Source organism: Strigops habroptila, chromosome 4 (genome assembly GCF_004027225.2).
Source record: "Strigops habroptila isolate Jane chromosome 4, bStrHab1.2.pri, whole genome shotgun sequence".
In the NCBI taxonomy this organism is placed as follows: Eukaryota; Metazoa; Chordata; class Aves; order Psittaciformes; family Psittacidae; genus Strigops; species Strigops habroptila.
The window spans coordinates 50,785,877-50,807,259 of NC_046358.1; the positions used below are offsets into that span (position 1 = coordinate 50,785,877).

Below are 21,383 nucleotides of genomic sequence, written 5' to 3' on the forward strand. Positions count from 1 at the left end.
GGCTGTGCCCAGAGCCCGCACAGCAGGGAAGAGAGACTGAGCTGGGAAGGAGACTCGTTGGTAAGTCTGTTTTTGGGAGCCTGGTCAGGACAGGATGGGAGTGAGAAGCAGGGCTCCCCCAGACCCTTTCCCAGGGATGCCTGATGCTCCCTGCAGGGCTCACTGAGGCTGCACTTCCTCTCCTGGTCCACATCACGGCTGTCCCCATTGCGCCCAAAACAGTGGCTCATGTCACACCACGGGGCTGGGATGTGCTGTTTTTAAACCAGAGCCAATGTCGCACCAATGTGACACAGCCCATGGCGGGCCTGGCAGGGAGAATGTGCTGAGACACCTAATTCTGTGCTGGGTGGGTGCCTGCTTGCCTGCGCTGTCGTGTCCACCCACCTCCACAGCCTGAAGCCGCAGCCTGGCACCTCCTAAGTACCACAGGCACGTCACCAGCCACCACTTTCTGCATGCAGGGACAGGAGAAACCGATCATTAAAGCTGCTGGTGCCGAGGCTGCAAGTAGAGCTTGGGTATCCAACGGCACAGACCTCCCAGGTGGCCCTGGGCAAGTCACTTAACATGCACCTCATTGCCCCAGCGATGATGCTGCAGGGATGACAGCAATTCTTATGTCCCTGCAGCCCTATGCCCGCATGTGGCAAAGCCCACTGTTGGAAAATTAAAGGCTCTGGCTGGCTTCGTGGACTCAGTGGAGGGAGGTGCAGAAATGATTTCTTCCCAGGATGATCCCTCTGCAAGGAGCCATGGCCCCGTCGGGTGGGCAAAGCACAGGCAGAGCAAGATGGTGTTGGCTGCTTGGGCAGGGGCCCCCAGGGACACAGGGCGGGCAGCTGGGGCAGCCAAGGCAAACAGGCACATACCTGCCAGCCTCAGTCATGGCACTGGGACCAGGTGCCACCAGTGCCATGGTAGCTGCAGACCTGCTGGCTGCTCAGCCGGGCTCCTGGCACACCTCTCCTGCTGCCGCTCCTCACCCAAAAGGAGGCAAGAAGGAAGTCTTGGCTATGAGGAAGTGTGCATGCTAGGGTAAGAGCCTTGCTGTGGAGAGAGCAGTAGTGGAAAACCATTCTGCTTTAAATTTGAATCCTCCCCTTAAGCTGCGTCAGTGTTGCCATGTGCACAGGTCGAGCTTACGCAGTTTTCCAGCCGCATGACCCCAGCCCGGTGGCACCACTGTCACCTGCAGTGAAGGCACGAGCCCTGCTGCAAGCCCAGGAGCAAATCTTCCCATTCCTCAGCCCTGCGAGAGGGTGGGAAATAGTGGAGAAAGGGTGTTAGCTAATGGTGGGGCTGAGCAAACCCTTCACCTGCCTGGCCAGGGAGGAGCCAGCTCCAAACAGCTCTTGGTTTTTCCCCCTACAGCCTGGTGATTCCTCTTCTCAAGACCAGATGAAAACTCCCTTATCCAGTTGACCACTCCCTGCCCTTTCTGAAGGCAGATTTACAAGGATTTAAATAAGGCTGTAGGTGAGGGGCCATCTGGCCCAGAGCCCTCCCTGCCCATGGCTCCCTCTGGCTCCATTTCATACCTCATTGCCAAAGTGGCCAAGCCCTAAATGCTGGCCTCTATGTTTTAATTGTGTTTGCTCTCATTAATGCTCTGGGCCACTGGCAGCGCACATGCTACTGGAAAGGAAATCCCCACCCTGTTAATTTTGCTTGTGTCCCCAGGTCACCCCAGCTTAGCCATGGTGCTGGCAGCCGGCAAAAGCAGAGCAACAGCCTCCCCACTCACCAGCAGCCCTGTGGCCACCACCACCACGGTTCAGCCAGGCTTCCTGCGTGGCTGGCTTAGCCGGATCCCACGTGAGTATGATGGTGCTTGCCCTGCTCTCTCAGGCAGTGTTATCTGGCAGGGCTCCTGGGCTCTGAGGCTGTGTAACCACTTCTTCCTCCCTCCAAATCTCTTTTTCCAGCGGGGTCCATCAGGGTGGGGATGCTGCAGAGTGGTACTACACTGCTCCAGGAGTGCAGGGCATCCTTGATGCCCATTTGGGGAATGGTCTCCAGCCACAGCCTCCCTACATGGGGCCTGTCCAGAATTATAGGGGCAGTTTTAAAAGTACAGCTCCTTAATGCTGGGGCACCAGGAAGGGGGTTAAATGCACTTTACATGTTTTTGTTTGTTTTTAACTCTTCTGTCCATCTCTGCTCCCCAAATGTCACACCAGTACCCAAATGGGCACTCATCGCTGTGGCTGTGGCAGTGGCCATTCTCCTCCTCCTCTTCCTCATCTGCATCATCAGGTGCTGCTGTGGAAAGAAGAAGCCCAAGAAGAAGGAGAGAGTCAGCTTGCATGCTGTCAGCAGCTCCACCACCGCCAGCCTCGTGCGTCCTGCTTTCCCCTCTCCCCCACCTCCCTCCTCCCTGAGGGGTTTGCTGCCATGCTGCCTGGTCCCGGGGGTGGTGGGAGCATGGCATGGCCAAGGATGTGGCTGAGCACATCTTGAGAGTAGTCCTGCTCTCTGCCACAGGTCCAGCCCGAGATGGAGGACCTGGAGCAGGGTGTGGAGCAGACAGGGCGAGGAAAGCTGCAGTACTCCCTGGAGTACAACTTCCGTGCGCAGGAGGTGGGGATGCTCATGGCCAAGGCAGCAAAAAGGCTTTATTCTTGCACGGTCCCTCTTTGCTGCCTACTGAGGTGCACTCTACACTCTTGCACCCCTTCCCCTACCTGCAGCCTGCTGGCTCTCACACCTGTGTGGCATGTAGGCATCCTCCCTTCTACATTCAGTTGCTTTCCACCAAGCCCCCAGTCATCTAGCCCCATCCTCCTCCACCTGGTGACCTTGTGCATCACTCCTTTTAAGCTGAAGGTTGGCGTGAAGCAGGCAGCTGAGCTGAAGGCCATGGACAGCGGAGGCACATCCGATCCATACGTGATCGTCTACCTAACGTCCGATATGAAGAAGAGATATGAGACCAAGGTTTACCGCAAGACCCTGAACCCTGTCTTCAACGAGAGCTTCACTTTCCAGGTAGGAAGCTACAGCTGATCATATTTTTTTGTCCCATCAAGAGTGTTTCATGGGCACTGCTCCCTGGGCAAAAAACCTCTCCAGGCAGAGAGATGCCTTTGCAATCAAGATGGGGAAGCATCAGAGAGAAAGAATTTTCACTGCATCTGCTGCTTTGTCCCATGGGGCAGGGCTGCCACCAAGGAATGACTCCAGGCTTCCGGGTCTTCCCCTCAGGTACCCCAGGCAGAGGTGCCTGAATCCACACTGGTGATGCAGATCTATGACTTCAACCGCTTTACCAAGCATGACATCATTGGTGAGGTCCGGCTGCCCCTGGCCAGCGTCAGCCTGCAGCATGTCATTGAGCAGTGGAGTGACCTGGTGGCAGCCAGTAAAGTGGAGGTTGGTCCTGGTGGGTGGGAAACTCTGCCGGGAGGGATGCACTGTTGCTTCTCTTGCTACCACTCTGAGAAGTAGACTCTTAAGGGCAAACATGAGGGAGGGGGAGACTCAGGAAACCTGGGGCCGGCCTGGTGCTCCAGCCTCAGGTGAATGGCTCCTCTGCTGGGTGCTCATTGCTGGCATCTCTCCATCAGGAAGAACAGCTGGGCGAGATCTGCTTCTCGCTGCGCTATGTCCCCAGCACTGGCAAGCTGACGGTGCTCATCCTGGAAGCCAAGAAGCTGAAGCGTATGGATTCTCATGGGCTCTCAGGTCAGCAGGGGCTGCTCATGCTCAGATCTCCCTACTCCTTAATGCTGGCACCAAGACCTGCAAAGCCTTCAAAGCTTTTGATGCCAAGATCTGCTTCCTGCTGCCACCACCATGCCCAGCTCTTGGCCAGCTCCCAACCTTGCCCAGCTCAGATACTCCAGCTTTGGACAGAGCTGGAGGTATCTGCCAGGAGGAAATGTCATGGCTGAATGGTACGGGGAGCTTGTGGCAGGAGGAAATGAGCTGTGGGGTGGCTGGCACGGGAAAGAGGGATGGATGCTCAGCATGAGGAGTGACAAGTGGGATGCCATGCTGTGTCTGGGAATAGCCCAAGGAAGCTGTTTCGTGGCTGAGCTCCTCAGTCAAAAACTGTCACTTGTGCCAGCTGTGTCCTCTCTCCCCTCAGACCCTTTTGTGAAGGTGCATCTCATCCTGAACAGGAAGAAATGGAAGAAGAAGACAACCAGTGTGAAGAAAAACACCTTAAGCCCTTATTTCAATGAGGTGTTTGTTTTTGAGGTGCCTTTCAATCAGATCCAGGTGGGTTTCCCTGCTGTGCCCAGTGCTGAGCAGGTCCCCACTGTGGTGAGACCCCTCCCACTGACCATCTTTCTTGTGTCTCCCCTCTAGAACATGGATGTGGTCATCTCTGTCTGGGATCACGACAAAGTGACCAAGAATGAGCCCATCGGCAAGCTCTTCCTGGGCTGCCGAGCCACGGGCAACCAGCTGCGGCACTGGTCCGACATGCTTTCCAACCCCCGCCGGCCCCTTGCCCAGTGGCACAGCCTGCAACCCCCTGATGTGGTCGACAAAGCCCTGGGGCTGAAGTCCCACCTCAAGCTGCCCCTGCCCTCCAGATAGTGGGGGTCTCCTCCTCCACCCAGGGGGCAGGACACAGGGCTTGCAGGCGGGTGAGGGGCTTCTGTTCAGCAACATCTAGATGTGTTGTTCCCTGCTCAGCGTCAGCAAAGAGGGGACTGGAGGCTCTTTTTGGCCAAGAGGTGATCTTGCTGCTGGTGCGATACCCTGTGTGATGCCTGGAGCTAGGCTTAGCACCCAGGACAAGGCTGAAGTGGAGTAGAGGATACTAGAAGGGACACTGTGGGTGCAGGAGCCGGCTCATCCGGCCAGGGGGACAAATACACAGAGCTTCAAGAAAATGCAAAATCAGAGTCCATTGATGTTTTTCAAGTGGAGGATTAATATGCCAGCAGCCTGTGGTGGGCAGTTTCTTTGGTTGTGATTAACTTGGCTAGAGGTGAGTTTTTGGGAAAGCTTTATGTGTCCTGTGAAGGCTTTTAAACAAGACCAAGATCTCAAAGTACCCTAAGAGGCTAAGAGGAGAGAAAGAGGACAGGCTGATGAAGAAGGTGTTGGAGATACAGGACTAGTTCTTCAACGCCTCTGCGATAGGTGTGCTCTGTGTCCTGTCTAGAGGCTAAATGAGACAGCAGAGTCAGCCACTGTTTGTCCACATGGCTTCACTCTTAGTCCATTTCCAGCCCGTGCTGACTTGTGCACCCCAAGGTGTGACTCAGGATATGGGATTCACCAGCAAGCATCCCCATGGACCATGCAGATAAGGATGCACGGTGTCAGCTCCATCCACCCTACATGGTCCTACAGTACTAGTGCAGCAAGGTTTGCTGGAGCTGCTGCTCTCGCTTTCATGTCGTGATCACACTACCCTGATGAGGGCTTGGTTGCAGCCCTCATGTCACTTCTGGACAGGTTTCATGTAATCTGGGAGGTTTTTGTGGCCACATGTCTTGTCCTGCCCTGCTTCATGGGGCCTTGGAGTGAGAGCTGTGTAGTGAAGATCCTTCATAGAAGGATGAGGGCATTGGAGAGGTGCCACCTTCTCTATCCTTGAGTATGCTGCAGTTTGGTGTGGCTTGAGAGCTTGAGAGCAGCTCCCCTGAGCTATCTGCAGGAGAAAGCTCACTGCATTGAGCTGGAGGAGGGAATCACCCTTGCTCTGAAATACTTCAGCTACAAAGCAGCTGTAGCACCAGAAGATTTGGGCTCATATAATGGAATTTCAGCCCAAAAGACAAAAGTAATTTGCACTGTGGGGAGGTGTGGGCACATCTCTAATAGCTATTGCCTGAGCTCTGGAGGGGAGAGCGCCTGGCGCATTAATGAAGAGCCATTAATATTGAAACGCAGTTAATCTGCAATTACCCGGAGCTCCATGGAGCGACCATCTGAGAGTTAAACAAACATAGTGATGCTGAGGAAGATTATGAAAACTCTTGATAGAGATTAGTGACCTGAGCTTAACCATAAAAAGCTGCTGTGTCTGCTTCTTGATAAATATTCTCCAAGCTTCACTGTGGCGGTGAGGAGGGAGGAAATGACAGGGTGGTTTTGAGATGGCTGTAACGAGTGTGCCTTCTGCTGGAGAAATAGCATCTGCTGGCAGCTGCTAATGAGATGGAGGAGGAAATCAGTCACCTGAGAAAGACTTGTAAATGGATGCTTTAAAGCCTCAACCTTCAGTCTCAGCCTTAAATCAGGCTGGAACAGGCTGTGCAGAAGGGAGCATCTCTGAATTGTGTTTGGGGTCCCAAATCCATTGCCAGGTTGGGGTTTTTTTTGTGATGCTGTGTGATTTAGGGCCATGCGGGACCCAGAAGGGCTTTAGGGAACAGGCATTTTTTATTTGTGTGTGTTCTTTCCAGCTCCCTTTTCTGAAGTCATGGCCTTGAGGTTCACTGCATGGCATTTACATGGCCAGGCATAAAAGCACGTGCATATTAGTCCCAAAATGGACCTGGTTGAAGAAAGTGCAGGGACGTCCCCAGCTTGAGAAATGTTACCCCCAGTACCAGTGCCCGTTGCTCATCTCTACAGCTTTCGCTCTGCTTGGAGCCCAAATCACCAGCGCAGTCCCATGGATGAGGGAAGCCTGTGGTGCTTTTGGGAGGGAAGCCAGGGAAACTAGGGCTGAGCACCTCCCTCGTCTGACTCTGGGCATCCTGGCATGAGCCTTGCTGTAGTAAAATTCAGCAGACCCATTTGTTTGCTGAAGAGGGAGAGGTGAGCAGGTGGGGATGATCTCTACACAGCTCCAGTTTTTAATGCACTGCCAAGGCTGCTTTCTTCCACTGTCATTGCTTTTCCTTCTCAATCTGCCCTGTGCTCTTATAACAGGGCTTTGAGCACTCTCCTCCTCTGGCAGGATCCTCTTATCATCTGCTGGTAGCTGTCTGAAGCAGGGCTAGTGGAGCTGGGCTTTGTTTGGGTGAAATGAGCCATGGCCTTTCAGTTCTTAAAAGGGGCCTATAAGAAAGATGGGGAGAGACTTTTTAGCAGGGGCTATTTCGATAGAACGAGGGGCAGTGGTTTTAAACTAAAAGAGGGGAGATTCAGGCTGGATGTGAGGAGAAAATTCTTTACAATGAGGGTGGTAAAATACTGGCACAGGTTGCCCAGAGAGGTGGTAGATGCGCTGCCCTGCAGACATTCAAGGCCAAGCTGGATGTGGTTCTGGGCAACCTGATCTAGTTCAGGATGTTGCTGCTCATTGCAAGGAGGTTGGACTAGCTGACCTTTGAAAGTCCCTTCCAACTCAAACTGTTCTGTGGTTCTGTTCTGTGATTCTTCTATGATTCTATGAAAGTGAACGCAGCCTGCTTGTGAGACTATTCACAGGGAGGTGGACAGCCCTGTCTTGTGTGCAAGCATCTCCTTTTCACCTCCTTTGGCCTTGGTAAGGTTAGTTGTCCCTCATCTACCAAGGCCATATGTCTGAGCACCTTCTGCCTGACCAATGCTCCTCGTGTACTTGGAGGGGCCTGCAGTGGGAGGGTTCTCTGGTGGAAGATGCAACAAGAAGAGAAATTAAAAGGAGGGGGAAACCAATTCCTCCTCAGCTTTGTGTCTGTGCTGGATTCCCACGTCTGCATCTAGAGGGCAGGGCAGGTACGTGCTGTGAGCTGGGTCTCGGTGTCATCTGGTTGTGGCCTCGTTAGAGCCTCACCAGCAAGGATTTCTTCTGTAGATCGAGTGTGTGTAAGAGAGGGAGAGCAAGCTGTGATGCTGTGGTGCAAGCGCGTTCCCGTTGCCACAGAGCCATTGGCAGCCGTGCGGTGATGCTGGCCTTTTCCAGGAGGCGGGAGCCAGCCCTTGCCTGATCCGGCACCGCTGTGGTAAAGGGGGTTTTGCTGGTGGGTTAAGGGGGTCAAAAGCAGGTATCCAAAGCCAGTCTGCAACGTGCAAGGTGCCTGTATGCTGCGTGAGGCGTTTTTTCCTCTGCTTCATGCAAGGGACAGTCCCTCTGCATTTAATTAGCAGCTTTGCAGGTCAGCGGCAAGAGGAAAAGCAGGGCTTGGGCCAGGCAGAGGTCTGTTAAAAGAAGCAAGAAGTACCAAAAATGGAGGTGTTTTCTATTAAGATTTATAATCTCAATTATTTACATCCAGATCCAAGACTTCTGACCTCCAAAAGTCTCTCCCAAAGCAAACTATTCCCCTGTTTAGTGATTTTTATGATATTTGTCCCTGCACTTAAGGAAATCAAGTGAGGGCGCTGCACCAGGAGAAGGCTGAGCCTTATACATGCTTGTCACCAGTCGTCTGCCGTGAGACAGAAACGATTATGGGCTGTCATCGTTCAGCCTGGGTATAGGCTGGCTGTCCTCCAGCCACAGATTTTTTGGCTAGTCTCACAGTTTTTGAGAGCTGGAGAGTATCTAAGCTCTTCTCACCAGCAGCAAGCGTGCCTGTTTTATAAATATTCGTTAGCTAGCATCATTACATCTTGCAATTTTATGGGCAAAACATGTACTTTGCCATGCATGGGTTTCTTTTTCAAAAGCTCCAGCTTCTGGATTTGCCATATGCAGGTTTGCACCTTTTAAAGAACACTTTTATCCTTTGTGGGTGGGGAAATACCTGAGGGTGCCCTCCAGCTCAAAACCCAGAGGAAAAGCAAGAGGATGGTGCCCTCGCCTCCTGCCCTCGCCTACAGTAAAGCACTGTGGTGGTGGGAGGAAGCTTTGCTGAGGGTCCTGCGCAGCGCAGGACAGGAGGGATGGCTGTGCCATCAGCCAATTAGCCTCTGGGAAACTCCAGTGGGAAAGAAGGTGCTGGGAGAGCCCCCCAGTGGGAAAGGGTGGACGGGAGAGATTGCGCCTGGATGCTGAGGTCTCCAACGGGGGTGCATGGCTGGGAGGGGAAGGGGAATGGGAGGTGGGCTGTGGGATGGTGCTGACCTTAGGAGAGATTTGTGATTTATCACTGTTTTTCTGGAGCTTTATGACCACTTTTTGGTTTTGTTTTTAAGTGACACCGTGTTCTCGCTACTGCTTCGTTTTGGCACAGAGAGCCTGGAGGATCTTTTGAGAGCAGAGATGTTGCAACTGTACTCTTTTGAGCACACAGAAGTCTCAGCCTGTTCTCCAGACATGTTCTGGGTCATGTCCTCGTCTTTAGCAGGCTTTGAGGATGCGCAGACACATGGAGGATGGTGATCAGGTGTCATGTCACTGTGGTAATACTATCCAGGGGCAGGCTTGGTGGGAATGCCAAAGGGATCACCTCCTGGGGCATGGGAGCATGCTGGGCACAGACCAACGTTGGGCAGAAGTTCTGGCTTTTCAGATGGCCTGCCAGCTCAGCCTGGGGCCGTGGAGATAGGGCCATGCTGTGGTAGGGTCTGAGGCACCTTCTGTGCCAGGTGTACTGCATGGAAGTGAGAAAAGCTCTTCCGAGAGTGAGGTGTGTGCCCAGGGCTGAACTGGGAACCAAGTGATCCTAACCCTGGCTATGAACACAGCCTCCCCATAGCTGGAGACTGAAACCCCCAGGGGCTACCGTGGTCAGAAGGGGCTTTGTCCAGAGAGGTTTTCCGTTATTTGCCCTCTCCCTGCAGCTGCTCTTCACCCCTTTGTGTTTTCAGCCTGAAATGCTGTCCTGCCTCCTGGCTCCGGCTTGCAATGAGTTGCAAACCCCTCCAGCAGCCCACACTGGAGAGTGTCCCTCTGGAGTGGAAGGGGTCACTAAAATGCCTTGTTTCTCTTCAAGGCCAGTGTTTATATCGAAAGTGTAGGGCAGAACCTCCTACGTGTGTGAGGTCTTCCCTCAGTCTGGCCTTCCAGGACAGTGAAAGTCCTCTGGGAATGGTGGACCATACCCATGGCACATTCCTTTAGCACAAGTGGAGGGGAATGAGGGAAGGGAACAAGCTGTGAACAGTGCAACACCCTCAGTCATACTTGATACAGAGCAAAGCACTTCTCTGAAGGACTTGCCTGCAGCTTCCTTATGTCTTCCTTGACTTTTTCTGCAAGGAACTTGTTCATTCATCACTCAAACACCCTACTTCCTTTGGAAATCTCTGTCTGTCTTAATGTTAACCATAGCTCCTAATTTTGGGATGGTTTCGGGTTTATGTTCTTCTTGGTCCTCACTGGCTTTCTTCCTCATGACATTCTAGGTCCGGGGCCTCTTTTTTCTGGGAGAGCTGCTCTATAGCTTAACCTGTGTGCAGATCAGCTCCATGTAAAGCTTTATGCAGACTCGAAGGCTCAACCTTCTGCTCACTCTATTATCACACCTCACCATCCACTCCTTCCATATCCAAAACCACATCTGTTTGCTAAAATTTTGCTCATGGGACTTTTTTCTTTGAACTTCTTTATTCAACTATTTCAAGCCAACACTTCCCTACTACAAGGTTATAACCAAAACCTTGAACTTGGAGCAAATCTCTTGCTGTGCTGCATGCTTGGACTCCGGGAGGTTCATAAAGTCTTCATTTCATGGGGATGAAGAAAACTCCTTGGCTGTGGGGAATTTTTGAATGGAGAACTCTCCCAGTTCTGATCCCTCCATCAAGAGCTGAGCTGCTCTCTGGAGGACTGGTGAGCTAGCAGTGGCCAGAATGTGTGTAGATGTGTAGGGAGCTAAAGAAAATGGCCGTAGAGACTTTGGAAAGAATAAGAAGGAGTCAGTTTAGAGTGAAACATGGCTTATGGAGTTGGCACTGAGAGAAGTGAAGCAGCTAAGCTGTCCCTGCGTAGGCGATTTTGACTGGTGGCTGTTGAGGGTGGCCATTGTGGCCTGCAAATGTGCTTGCTTTGGTCTTGGATTTTTATTTTCTGAGAAACTGGCTTTAGATGAGACAAGCAGACATTCCTCCTGCCAAACTGTCTGTCTTTTGCTGAAGTCCAAACGGGAGGTGGGTGCTGGGTGCAGTGATACCACTACCAATGACTCTTCCTCAGTGGCTGCAGTGACGGATGCTTGTGAGGACTGAAGCTGCTGGATTTTAACCTATGCGTTTTCTAGGTCTGTCTCCATTAGAGCTCACCATCTGGGGGACATGGATGTGCAGGAGGCAGGTGGGGAGGAGGGTAGGATCTGGCTGATCCTTATTACAGCTCTTCCCAAGCCTGGCTTCATCACTAGGTGCTGACCCACAGCTGTTGCATGGGAAAAAATGATGATGAGGGCAAAAGCAGCAAAAAACCTCTGCTGAACTGCACCATCACTGCGCATTTCCAGGAGTCTCATGGTGGATTTGAAAGGGGGTAGCTCAGTCTACAGGCCAGCATACACCGACACCAAGATATTCACTACGCAAACCATCTACCTGTTGACATTTCGAGGGGACAAAGCCTGAGTGGACCCAGCCTTGCCCACACTTGGGGTTTCTCTGTCCTCCACTTGCTATGGGGGCAAACCCCTGTGAGACTCCAGCTCAGTCTCAAGGACTTGCTCTTTCTTCACTGGCGTCTGCAGCATTACTTGCACGATGCTAAAGGTAGTAAAACAGGAAGCCAACAGCAGTGGATTTGCTGCTGTCTATATAATGTCTGAGGGGTGCCTGGAAAATATTATGTCTTGATCAGCCTAAAAAGCCCCTGCTAAAAGGGGAGGGAGTGCCTGGGCTGAGGAGGAAGGCAGGAGCTGTTTGGACTCCTGTCTCCATGGGATCCCCTACACACAACGCACTACATGTGCTGTGACTAGGGCTGGTGAATATTTTCAGCTATGTTTTCACCTGCCTCTCCTTTGGACCCCTGGAGATACAGGTCTGGGTCATCCCACGGGGTGATTACCTTTCTTGCTGGCAGTATGGGACTGCTCCCCCATGCTGTGCTGCCTCTCGCCAGCCCCTGCACTGCAGGGAGCCTCGGGGCTGCCTGCAGCAGCTCCAGAGGTTTATTTTTAAAGAAAACCTTCGTTGTGTTGCAATATTTCACATGGGGAGGAGCTGCAAAGGTTTCCTGTGTGGTAAGTGAGGTTGAAAGAGCACGCTAGTGATGGGTGGCTCACTCAGAGATTGCTCTTGCACATGATATCGGCAATGGATTGTGGGGTGCAGACTCTTTCCCCTCTTCATTCCAGAAGGGTTGCTCCCATGCCCTTGGAGGTGAACAGAGCTGTGCCCTGTCCATGGACAAGTCACTCTGTGTCTCCAAGGGGAAATTTTACTAGAGGCCTTGCAGTTGGATGGCTGTGTGCAGGGAGCCCAGGCTCCCTGCAACCTTGAAGCCATATCTAGTGTGGCTGGTTGGTGGGATGAAGAGGGAGAGGAAGGCTCCCTCCTCAGCACTTGCGAGGGAGAGCACCTCCCTGGCTCCCCTGGGGTGGCTCTGCTTGCCCACCCCACGGGTAGAAGATGTCCTCCCCTTTCCCACCCCTCCGTCTCGGTGGCTGCCCTCTCCTCTGGGGCTGCCTGCCTGGCCTGCCCCAGCCAAGGGAGGTGCACGGGGGACTCTTGCACATCATTGGTCTGAGAAGGTCTCCATGCCCTTAAAGAGAAGGTGGATTTTCTGCTGAGCCACCCGAGAAGCCCTTTTATACCTCCTTACTCAGGCAGCTGCTTGCACCCCGCCAGTCTGTCCTGTCCAGCCAGTGGGACTCCCTGATTTTCTCCTCCAGACGGGTGAGCCGTTTTGCATGTCTCTTAATGACCCAGCTTGCTCTTAAGGGGTGATGGGGGAGAAAATTCACTCACCTGAGGTTTAGGGAGATAAATACCAGGTGGGGATGACCTGCTGGGAGAAACGTAGGTGCTAATAAAGCATTCTCCATCGTTTGCCTGTTAGAGAAGGTCTGTGCATTGGAAAGTCTCTGTCTTTTCCAGGGACCTTCTTTCTCTTTGGTTTCTTTGGTTTTCTCCTCCTTTGGTTGGTTCTGCTCTCCAGCTTGAGTGGTGAGGGCAAATGGAGCTGCAGGCTCCCCAGTGCTGACGTCCCCAGGGAGATGGGATGCGGGATCCTTGTCTGCGGTACCTCGGTGATGCTCCCTACTTACACCCCTTCCTCCATCTCCCAACTCGGTCCTTGCAGTGCCTTCCTCCCCAAAACTACTCTCGGACAGGGGCCGACATCCAGATTTACAGTGTCCTCCCCCCAGAACAGGTGATTTAAAGCCCACGTTGCAGGCAGCGAGCTGCAGCCTGGCATTGTCCCCTCGCTTCCTCGGCATCGCTGCCGCTGCGGCGGGTCCGTGTGCGCGCGGGGCAGGGGTGTCAGTAAAAATAGCTGGCGTTCCTCAGCCGCCCTGTCCCTCAGCTGCAGCCCAGCACCTGCGGTGGCTTTTGCTTTGCATCGCCCTGACCTCCCTGAGTCATGGGGCTGGCACTGGGGACACGCTGCCGTCCGAGGAGACAGCTGCAGCTCCTTCTGCAGCTCCCTGGCCATTTTTAGAAGCACTTTCTCCCCCTCCTCCCTGAAGTAATGTGATGGGCCTGCACATTTTCCAGGATAAAGTTTCCTTGGCCCTCTAAGCTGTGCCTCCCCCCTCGGGCATGAGCCCCCGTTAACACTTCACCTCCCAAAAGAGCCTCCCAGGTCTGCAGATGGACGTGTTCTGGGGGCTCTTCTGCTCTGCAAAGGACTATCTTATTTTGGGCCCAGCAGCACTTCTGCATCCTTCCATTAGGAGACACGAGCAGGAGATATTGCTCTGCTAGAAAAGTAAAATTCTTTTTACAGGGAAATGATTTACAGCAAAACAAAGGTGCTCTTCCATCTCTTCCCTAATGTGCTGCGTTGTACCTGTAAAATTTCCACTTAAAGGAAATGCAAGGAATTGGCTGGGGAAACTCGTTGTGCCTTTACCAACTCAACAACAACTTTCAACCCCGTTCTACATCATCTGTGGTTAAGTCGTTGCAACAGGCTCCCCTGTCCCATGCAATGGGTGCATATACTGGCAGCAGCATGCTCTGAAGTCTTTCCTTGTCATCTGGGGCCACTGCCACCCCTCCACAGGCTTTGGGGTATTTCCTGTTCATGAAGGGGGTGAAAGGCCGCATGGCAAAGTGAAGCAGTAAACTGAAAATTGCCTTTTCCTTGTCTTCATTGCATAAAATGGTTTCCTGGGGGTCAAACAGGAGACATACCTGGAGGAATTAGTATCACAAATCTCTCTCTTCTGGCCCAGCACTATTTGGTCTGGTCCAGAATTCCCCTGATGCTGAGTTTTGTGTGGCCGTGAGTAGGCACGTGTTTGGCTCTCATCCACAAACAGCAGTCTAGTTCCCTATATGATGAAAATTAGGAGAAGTTGGGAAATAAGAGCAAACCTGTTCCTCTTTTTTTTTTTTTTTTTTTTTTCCTGGAGGAATCTTGCTTTGTTTTTAAACCCAAGAAAGTCACCACCAGCGTGAATAACTGTGAACCTTTTTTCTTGGTTTTCATTGCAGGCTCACAACCATTTAAAGCAAGATGTCTGAGTAAGTTCCCGTTTTTCTGTCTCTCACATGTTGTTGGCATTTAAGAACTTTTGTTTAACTGCCAACTTTTTATGCTTGTTAATATTCCTCTGCTTGTTTCCAATTAGGATGCTAACTGCCTTTTTCTCCCCTTTCCTCTTTCTCTTCCTTCCTATTGTTGTCCATCTGCTTTTCCTGAACAGTGATGAGGTAAGTGTGTCTTGCTGGGGTTTTTCCTTTAGTGAAGTTCATGGTGAAGCCAATCCTGGCTTCACCATTCCTCCTTAGGAAAAGCGCCTGCTGGCTGTGCGTGTGTGCAAGAACGGTTCATGGCAAGGATTGCCACTTGCTGACTCCTCCTGGTAAAGATGGGGAGGAGAAGAAATATCCCTTTTAAAGGTCTTTTCTGCCTCCTGGCTTGGAGTTAAGATGCTTTTTTCCCTCCTTTCCTGCTTCCCCAGCCAGCCATGAGATGGTGCTGGGAAGGCAGTGGTCTAGAGCTGACTCTCCATCACCCAACCACTACCCAGCCCTTGGCTTAGTATCCTCTCGTCCTTCCCCACATCTAGCCTCTCATTCTCTGCCCACCAAGCACTGCCAAATCATTTCTCAAAGCCAGTCCAGGGAGACCTGGGTCCAGAGAAACATGAACAGGGTAGAGGTTGTATCCTTAGCGAGTTCTCTCTGGCTTCTGGCAGAGCTGGAGTGGTGCTGGGCTCGAAGCCTGGGAGTGGCTGGTGTGGGAAGGTTGTGCATGGCTTTGTCACTCTGCATCAGCTCTTAGCAAGTTGCTTCATCCTTCATCTCCTGATACATCCAAAATACCACAAGCTGAAGCTTGTCCACATTGAGAGAAAAGGGGATTTCACTGACACATACAAAATCCATAGTATGGTGCTGATGTCCAACAGGTGCTTTTATTCCCCATCAAACCAGGTGCCCCCAGAAAAGGCTGGGAGGGCACTCTGTGCTAAGGTACTAGTTTTCAGATGGAGGATAAGCCTGGGCTAACAGTGCTCAAGGGATCTGCTGTGTCATGGTCAATACCTGGATTCATATGATCAAAATCAACTAATGGTGCATTGCATCTCTGAGCTGGATGTCTTTTCTCTGCAGAGCCCTCCAGCCCTGTCAGGAGGGCTTTAGCACCATTTGCATATGCAAACCATGTCAGATTTTGTTACATTTTACTCTGCAGATCCTTATCTACTTCCTCCTCTATGCAACACAGTCTCACACTCAAATGCTGCTTTCAACTCCCCCGTATCAGATGCCAGGCTGTGCCATATCAGAGTGTGGCTGTGCCAGCCACACTTACCCTTGCTCGGTCTTCTGGGCAAAATGCTGAGGAAACAGCTGCAACGCAGCGGCACATCAAAATTGTGGCCTCTTTTATAAATAGGAGACCTGTTGCTGTTGTTCAAGCACATCACAGGTACAGAAGGGCAGGCTTGGTCTTCCTTCTCACCTGGCATCCCAGGCAAGAGGGAGCTGGCTTGCACCTTGCAGCCTCGTGGCCCTCTGCCTCTTCTGGCCAGGACAGGCCCCAGGCCTGCAGACCCTGTAGTCATGCCTGTCCTCCAGCTGTGATGAACCCCCTTCAGAGCACACGTGCTGGGGCTTTTCAGCTCCAAGAAATGACACAGCCTTCACAGCTGTGCCACGGACTGCTCAGAAAGACATCCCACAGCTCCCAACTGCCCAGGGGCATTGGGAGTGTTACCTTGAGTGCAAAGTAAACACATGTCTGAGTGAAGAAGAAATTAGAGAAAAGGCTTAAAGTCCCAAGAAGCCAAGTTTGAGGTTACATTTTATATGCATATCCTCAAGATCGTCACCTTCATTATTTTTTTCCTGGGGCACTTTGTACATTTTAGCTACCTGAGGCTGGCAAAGCTGGGTTCAGCAGGAAGTCTCTTCTTTGAGTGCCACTGGTTTGGGGACCAAGTGTGTCAAGCCATCCATGCTGGCTGGAGCCAGCTCCCTGACAGGGTTGCAGGTCCTTGGGGGACTGTGGGGTTGCATGGGGAAGGGGAACAGAAAGGGGAATAGGTAGCTGATAACCTGCTTTTATCTTGTTCTTTCCACTTGCAGAAAAAAAGGAGGGCAGCCACTGCCCGTCGGCAACACCTGAAGGTACGTGGCACTGCTGGGGCTCGGCGAGGTGTGTCCTGACCATCCCATCTCTTGGCATTCTTCCTCCTGGAAGAGGAAATAATGCACAGTGTGGAAGCCCCCCACCCCACTCCTTACTGGTCCCCATCAGTATCCCTTGCTTGGAGGTGCTGGTATTGGTGGGAAGCTCCCCAGGCTGCCTGTCCATCAGAGCTCTTCCCTCCTTGCCTCCACCCCGTGCTGACCATCTTCGTGCTGTCTTCCAGAGTGCTATGCTCCAACTTGCTGCCACTGAAATAGAAAAAGAAGCAGCTGCTAAAGAAGTGGAAAAGCAAAACTACCTGGCAGAGCATTGCCCTCCTCTGTCTCTCCCAGGATCCATGCAGGAACTTCAGGTAAAGACTTCTTTAACCCTTTCATTGTGCCGGAGCAGAAAAGATCTTGCTCCACCAGTCAGCCTGGTGAATCTAGATTGGCCTTCCCATCTTGACTCCCTTCTTACCTGTGGGTGCCCTGGAGCTGGCTGGGTAAGAAAGAGGGCCTGGCTGGCAGGAAAGCTGCATTTCTAATGATGTGTTGAGGCAGCATTTGTGTGAAGCTGCTAGCATGGAGACCAGGAGCTGACCTGAAAGCTACCCTTCATCAACTGGTCTTGACCCCATCTGGTCTTCTGGACTAAGGTCTGTCAGAGCCAGAGTGGTCAGGAGAGAGGAATCATGTGTCAGTCCTAGCAGTCAACATCCTTCTCTGCTTTTCTTTGCAGGACCTGTGCAGAAAGCTTCATGCCAAGATAGAGTCAGTGGATGAGGAGAGGTATGACACAGAGATGAAGCTACAGAAGACTAACAAGGAGGTGAGTTTTCCCCAGAGACATCCTTCAGGGGAGTCTACAGTCCGTCCTTTGTGCCTCCCTGTGCCGCTTGGGTCTGTGTTAAGAAACCCATGCCCTGCTCCCTCTCTTTCCCTCCTCATTTCATTCCCCTGTAGCTGGAAGACTTGAGCATGAAGCTCTTTGACCTGAAGGGCAAATTCAAGAGGCCGCCCCTGCGCAGGGTGCGCATGTCTGCTGATGCGATGCTGCGGGCTCTGCTGGGCTCCAAGCACAAGGTCTGCATGGATCTCCGAGCCAACCTGAAGCAAGTCAAAAAAGAAGACACTGAGAAGGTACTCTTTCCCTCTCCCCTAGGCCCATATAGGATTTGTCTCCTGTTTTGGGGGGGCTCATGGCTTCCTGTGTAATATACAAGGTTGAGCATGAGTCTTTCTGTAATGTTCTTCCTGCTTGGCATTTCCGTCTCTGGGACCCATCATGTTGAAAAAGGAGGCCGCAGCCTGAAAAGATGTATAGCATGGGTGGAATTGGGTTCCTCTAGCTGGCACAGGGTTTTCCATAGGTGGACAGGTGAAGGGCCCTGCCTGGGTGAGTTTTCACCCTGGGGGGCACTGCTTGCACCAACACGCCCATCCCTTCCCCAGGAGAAGGACCTCCGTGATGTTGGTGACTGGAGGAAGAACATTGAGGAGAAGTCCGGCATGGAGGGCAGGAAGAAGATGTTTGAGGCTGGCGAGTCCTAAGCACCTGCATCACCCATCCTCTGCTCCTTCCTGTTCCCGCTGTCCCGCTAGGTTCAGGGGCACCGGCTGGGTGCCATTTCTCTCTGACTTTGGAAGAGCTGCATCATGGCAGCAGTGATGTAAATAAAGCTTTGGTGGGAAAGGTGGGTGTTTCCTGCCTAGGGAGCCAGACTCAAACCTATGCCATGGCACCAATAGGTCTTCCCCCGTTGTGGGGGTCCTGGTGAGGACAGGGAACCTTTGGTGGGGCCGTGCTGTGGGGATGAAGGATCTCTCTACTGTTGGTCCCCCTCCAAAGCTGGGGATGCTTATCCCCTCATTGTGGAGAGGAAAAGGTGAGGCTGTGCCACCATACTCTGCTGGCATCCTCCCGTCAGGCTGTACCACCGGCTCCTGGCCATGTATTTCACTAGAGGCAAAGAGACAAAGGGGTGAGTCCAAGCCACAGGAGGTGTTGCAGAACCTCCACCCACAGTAGCAACAGCAGGAAGCCACGGGGAAGGAGCAGAGCTGGGCAGGGAGCTGAGAGGTGACGGCTGCAGGGCAGAAGTGGACCCTTTGGCTTCAGTGGGCTTTGAGAGGTGCAGAGTCACAGCAACCTCATCAGCTCCTGCAGCAGCACCCTGGTACTGGTGCAGTGTAGGGTGCCACAGTTTAGAGAAGCTGGCTGTCCCCAAAGTGGTGTAGGCAGCTGGAGAGTGGCAGGTCACTCCTCTCCCTGCCATGGTGGGGATGTCTGTGCCCCTCGCTTTGCCTTTGGGTTAGCCCAGTACTTCCCAGTTTTGAGCTGCGGCAGTGGCAAAACCTTAAAATAGTCCCAATGGTTTTACAAAAACAAACAAAAAACCCCCCAGATTTGACTTCCCTCTGCCCCTCTCCCATCCCCCCAAACCCTCAGCCCATGAAGTTTCCGGCACAGCTCACTTCTGCTAAGCACAGGAAAAGTGAAACGGCAGCAGCACCCTTGCACCGGAGCTGTCTGTGGGACCACTGTGCTGGACACGGGAGAAGATGTCAGACTCAGAGAGGTGCCAGGATGGTGCAGAAGGTGTGAACCAAGTGGGAGATGAAAACCTTGGGGACAGCGAGAGGTGAGGCCAGGGGACCCGGCACCCCAATGCCACGACTGCCTGCCAGTCACGGGAAACTGGGCGGGTGATGGTGGGAAAGGAGGATGCGCAACAAAATGGTGATGACCCATGAGGCTGAAATGGGCCAGTTACACTGGCTGGCTTTTGACAAACTCCTCCAGCTAGGGAGAGACTTAGATTTCCTAAAGGTCTCATCTCCTTTGAACTTCAAAGCCCTTGAGAGGGGTTGATCAAATGGGGAACTGCAGCTCCAGCAGCAGGCAAGCTCAGCAAGGAGCCTGGCAACCTGGACCTGCTCTGCAGCTAAAATCAGCCCCATCTTTAAGGCCACTGGGTGAACATCAGCTGCCTCCTCTCCTTGCAGCAATCGCTGGGCACAACTGATTTCTTGCTGTATTCCCTATGTTTCTAACCATATTAACCTGGCAATATTGCAGGCTAGTTGCTCTCAGGTTATACATCTCCCTGTGCCTCCACTCTGCTTGTTGCATTATCGCAGAGACTCTAAAATTTGGGGTCTGTTCGCTCTAACGCAGACAGCTTTCCATGGGGATTGAAAGAAGACAGATCAGTAGCACAGATCACATCTGTCTGTCGTGGAGACAGACTGAGATAAGCTCAGCTGAGGTGTATCACTCAGAAGTACTCAGATTTAGACTGGATTCAGCTGAGCATCCAGGGAGCTTGGGGGGTTGCCTGATTTTTCACCTCCATCTTCAAAGCTTGCATTAGCATTTCTCCCCAAGGCTTCTGAAAGCCAGCTAAGTTAATATTGATGGGGGAAAAAAACCCCAAACCCTTGAGTGACGCTGAGAGGAGAAAGGTGTGTCATCTCCTGTCACTAATGGCTGCAGTTAAGTGTTTCGGCTGACACTTGACAGCAATTAGCCTTGGCTGAAGACTTGACTGGAAGCTTCAAAACGTGCTGGAAGGCTCTGTGCATGACTCTCTGCCGATACAAAGAGGGAGCCTTGGCTGCTGGGGGAGTGCAGGGTGATCCATGTGATTCCCAGCGTCCCTGCAGCCTGGCTGTGCCTCTACCGCAGGCTCATCTCACCTTGCAGGAGCAAGGAGCAGATGCTGGGGTGACCCAAGATGGTTGGGACTTGCCACTTCCCTCTTGCTGTGGCAAGCACAGGTATGTTGATGCAGCTAGAGCCAGCGGTGGGGCTGCTGGGGAGGCAGGATAAGCTTGTTCCCTTCTCTGTTTCCTGCTGCAGTTTCAGGTAGGTAAGAGGCTGTCTGGAGGGGTCTGTTCTGTAGCACTCCAACTCTTACAGCCTTTAGAGACATGTTTAAAGAGTGTGTATGTGAATACTGACGGCAGGGTGGCACATCCCTTCCTCCCTAGCTGCATTTTAGAATTTTATTGAAATATGAAACTTGATGGCACAAATACTGAGCAAAAATAACTTCCTTTCTGGTTTCCCTCCCAATTCGTTTAATAGTCTCATGTGCAGCTCTAAACTTCTCCTGCTCTTACTTGTGCTGCTAAAAGGCTTGCTAGGCTCTGGGGATTTCCGCTCCCAAAATGGAGGAAGGAAGTGTTTACTTGCTGTTTAGGGCTACCTTTTCTCACCCTGTGGCTAGCTCAGCTCTGTGGTCTCCTTTCCCTGAGGACAAAGCTCTTGTCAAGCTGACCTGTGTATGGATGGAGTCAAGACTGTGCTCCTAAGACAGCCTAAAGTGTGCTGGAGGTATGAGCAGTGAGTCTTGTGATGGAGCTTCCAGGAAAGTAGATCCCAAGGCTCCCTGGTGTAAATGCACAGTGAGGAGATACGGGGAGAAAAAAGGTTCTAGGTGTGCTTAAATAATGAAGCTTATCTATTTAACTGTGCCCAGTGTATATAGAGAGAAGCTTGCATTAGAAAATGTCTTAGAAGTCCTAATTTGGGCATAGCGTACTCTATTTTCCTGTACAAATGGGGACACGGTGGCAAAGTCTTGCTGACGCCAGTTGTAACACCACTTAAACCAAACTGGTGTTATGCTCTCTTCCATGAACTGTAATTGCTATATAGGAAAGCACTGTGGTGTGGGCTGATGCAAAGCCTTCCCAAAAGAAGCAAGAAGCTGGGGGCGCGCTGCTTGGGTTGTCCTGCCGTGGGAGGTTGGGAGCCCCCTGTGTGCTGTGGGTTTTGTACTCTGAGCACTCTCCATAATGCTGTGGAGGCTTCAGGCAGCCCTTGACCTTGGTTTCTACATCCATGGCTGTGTGCATCCCTATAGCTTGGGCTG

The 21,383-nt window shown here is 52.2% G+C and overlaps 3 protein-coding genes across 4 annotated transcripts in view; all 3 read left to right on the forward strand.

The window, feature by feature from the left end:
* The first annotated feature begins 872 nt into the window (after positions 1–872).
* On the forward strand, positions 873–4,857 carry SYT8 (synaptotagmin 8). Its single transcript, XM_030485012.1, has 9 exons — positions 873–996; positions 1,684–1,818; positions 2,184–2,341; positions 2,488–2,583; positions 2,824–2,991; positions 3,208–3,375; positions 3,570–3,687; positions 4,094–4,227; positions 4,318–4,857. The coding sequence occupies exons 1-9, from the start codon at positions 888–890 to the stop codon at positions 4,549–4,551; spliced, it is 1,320 nt and encodes a 439-aa protein (XP_030340872.1). The 5' UTR covers positions 873–887; the 3' UTR covers positions 4,552–4,857.
* A 4,249-nt stretch (positions 4,858–9,106) lies between these two features.
* Positions 9,107–18,192, forward strand: TNNI2 (troponin I2, fast skeletal type). Of its 2 annotated transcripts, XM_030485013.1 has the most exons (8): positions 9,107–9,170; positions 14,356–14,385; positions 14,568–14,574; positions 16,459–16,500; positions 16,746–16,874; positions 17,243–17,332; positions 17,467–17,643; positions 17,956–18,192. In XM_030485013.1, the coding sequence occupies exons 2-8, from the start codon at positions 14,378–14,380 to the stop codon at positions 18,052–18,054; spliced, it is 552 nt and encodes a 183-aa protein (XP_030340873.1). In that variant the 5' UTR covers positions 9,107–9,170; positions 14,356–14,377; the 3' UTR covers positions 18,055–18,192. The 2 variants fall into 2 exon arrangements, with proteins under 2 accessions (XP_030340873.1, XP_030340875.1); XM_030485015.1 differs by lacking the exons at positions 9,107–9,170; positions 14,568–14,574 and having other exon boundaries at positions 14,316–14,385.
* Positions 18,193–18,976: 784 nt separating this feature from the next.
* The window catches only part of LSP1 (lymphocyte specific protein 1), a 50,989-nt gene continuing 48,582 nt past the window's right edge, over positions 18,977–21,383 (forward strand). Inside the window, exon 1 of the mRNA XM_030485016.1 lies at positions 18,977–19,145. Coding sequence (XP_030340876.1) covers positions 19,066–19,145 — 80 coding nt within the window. The 5' untranslated portion in view covers positions 18,977–19,065. The remainder of the gene's footprint in view (positions 19,146–21,383) is intronic.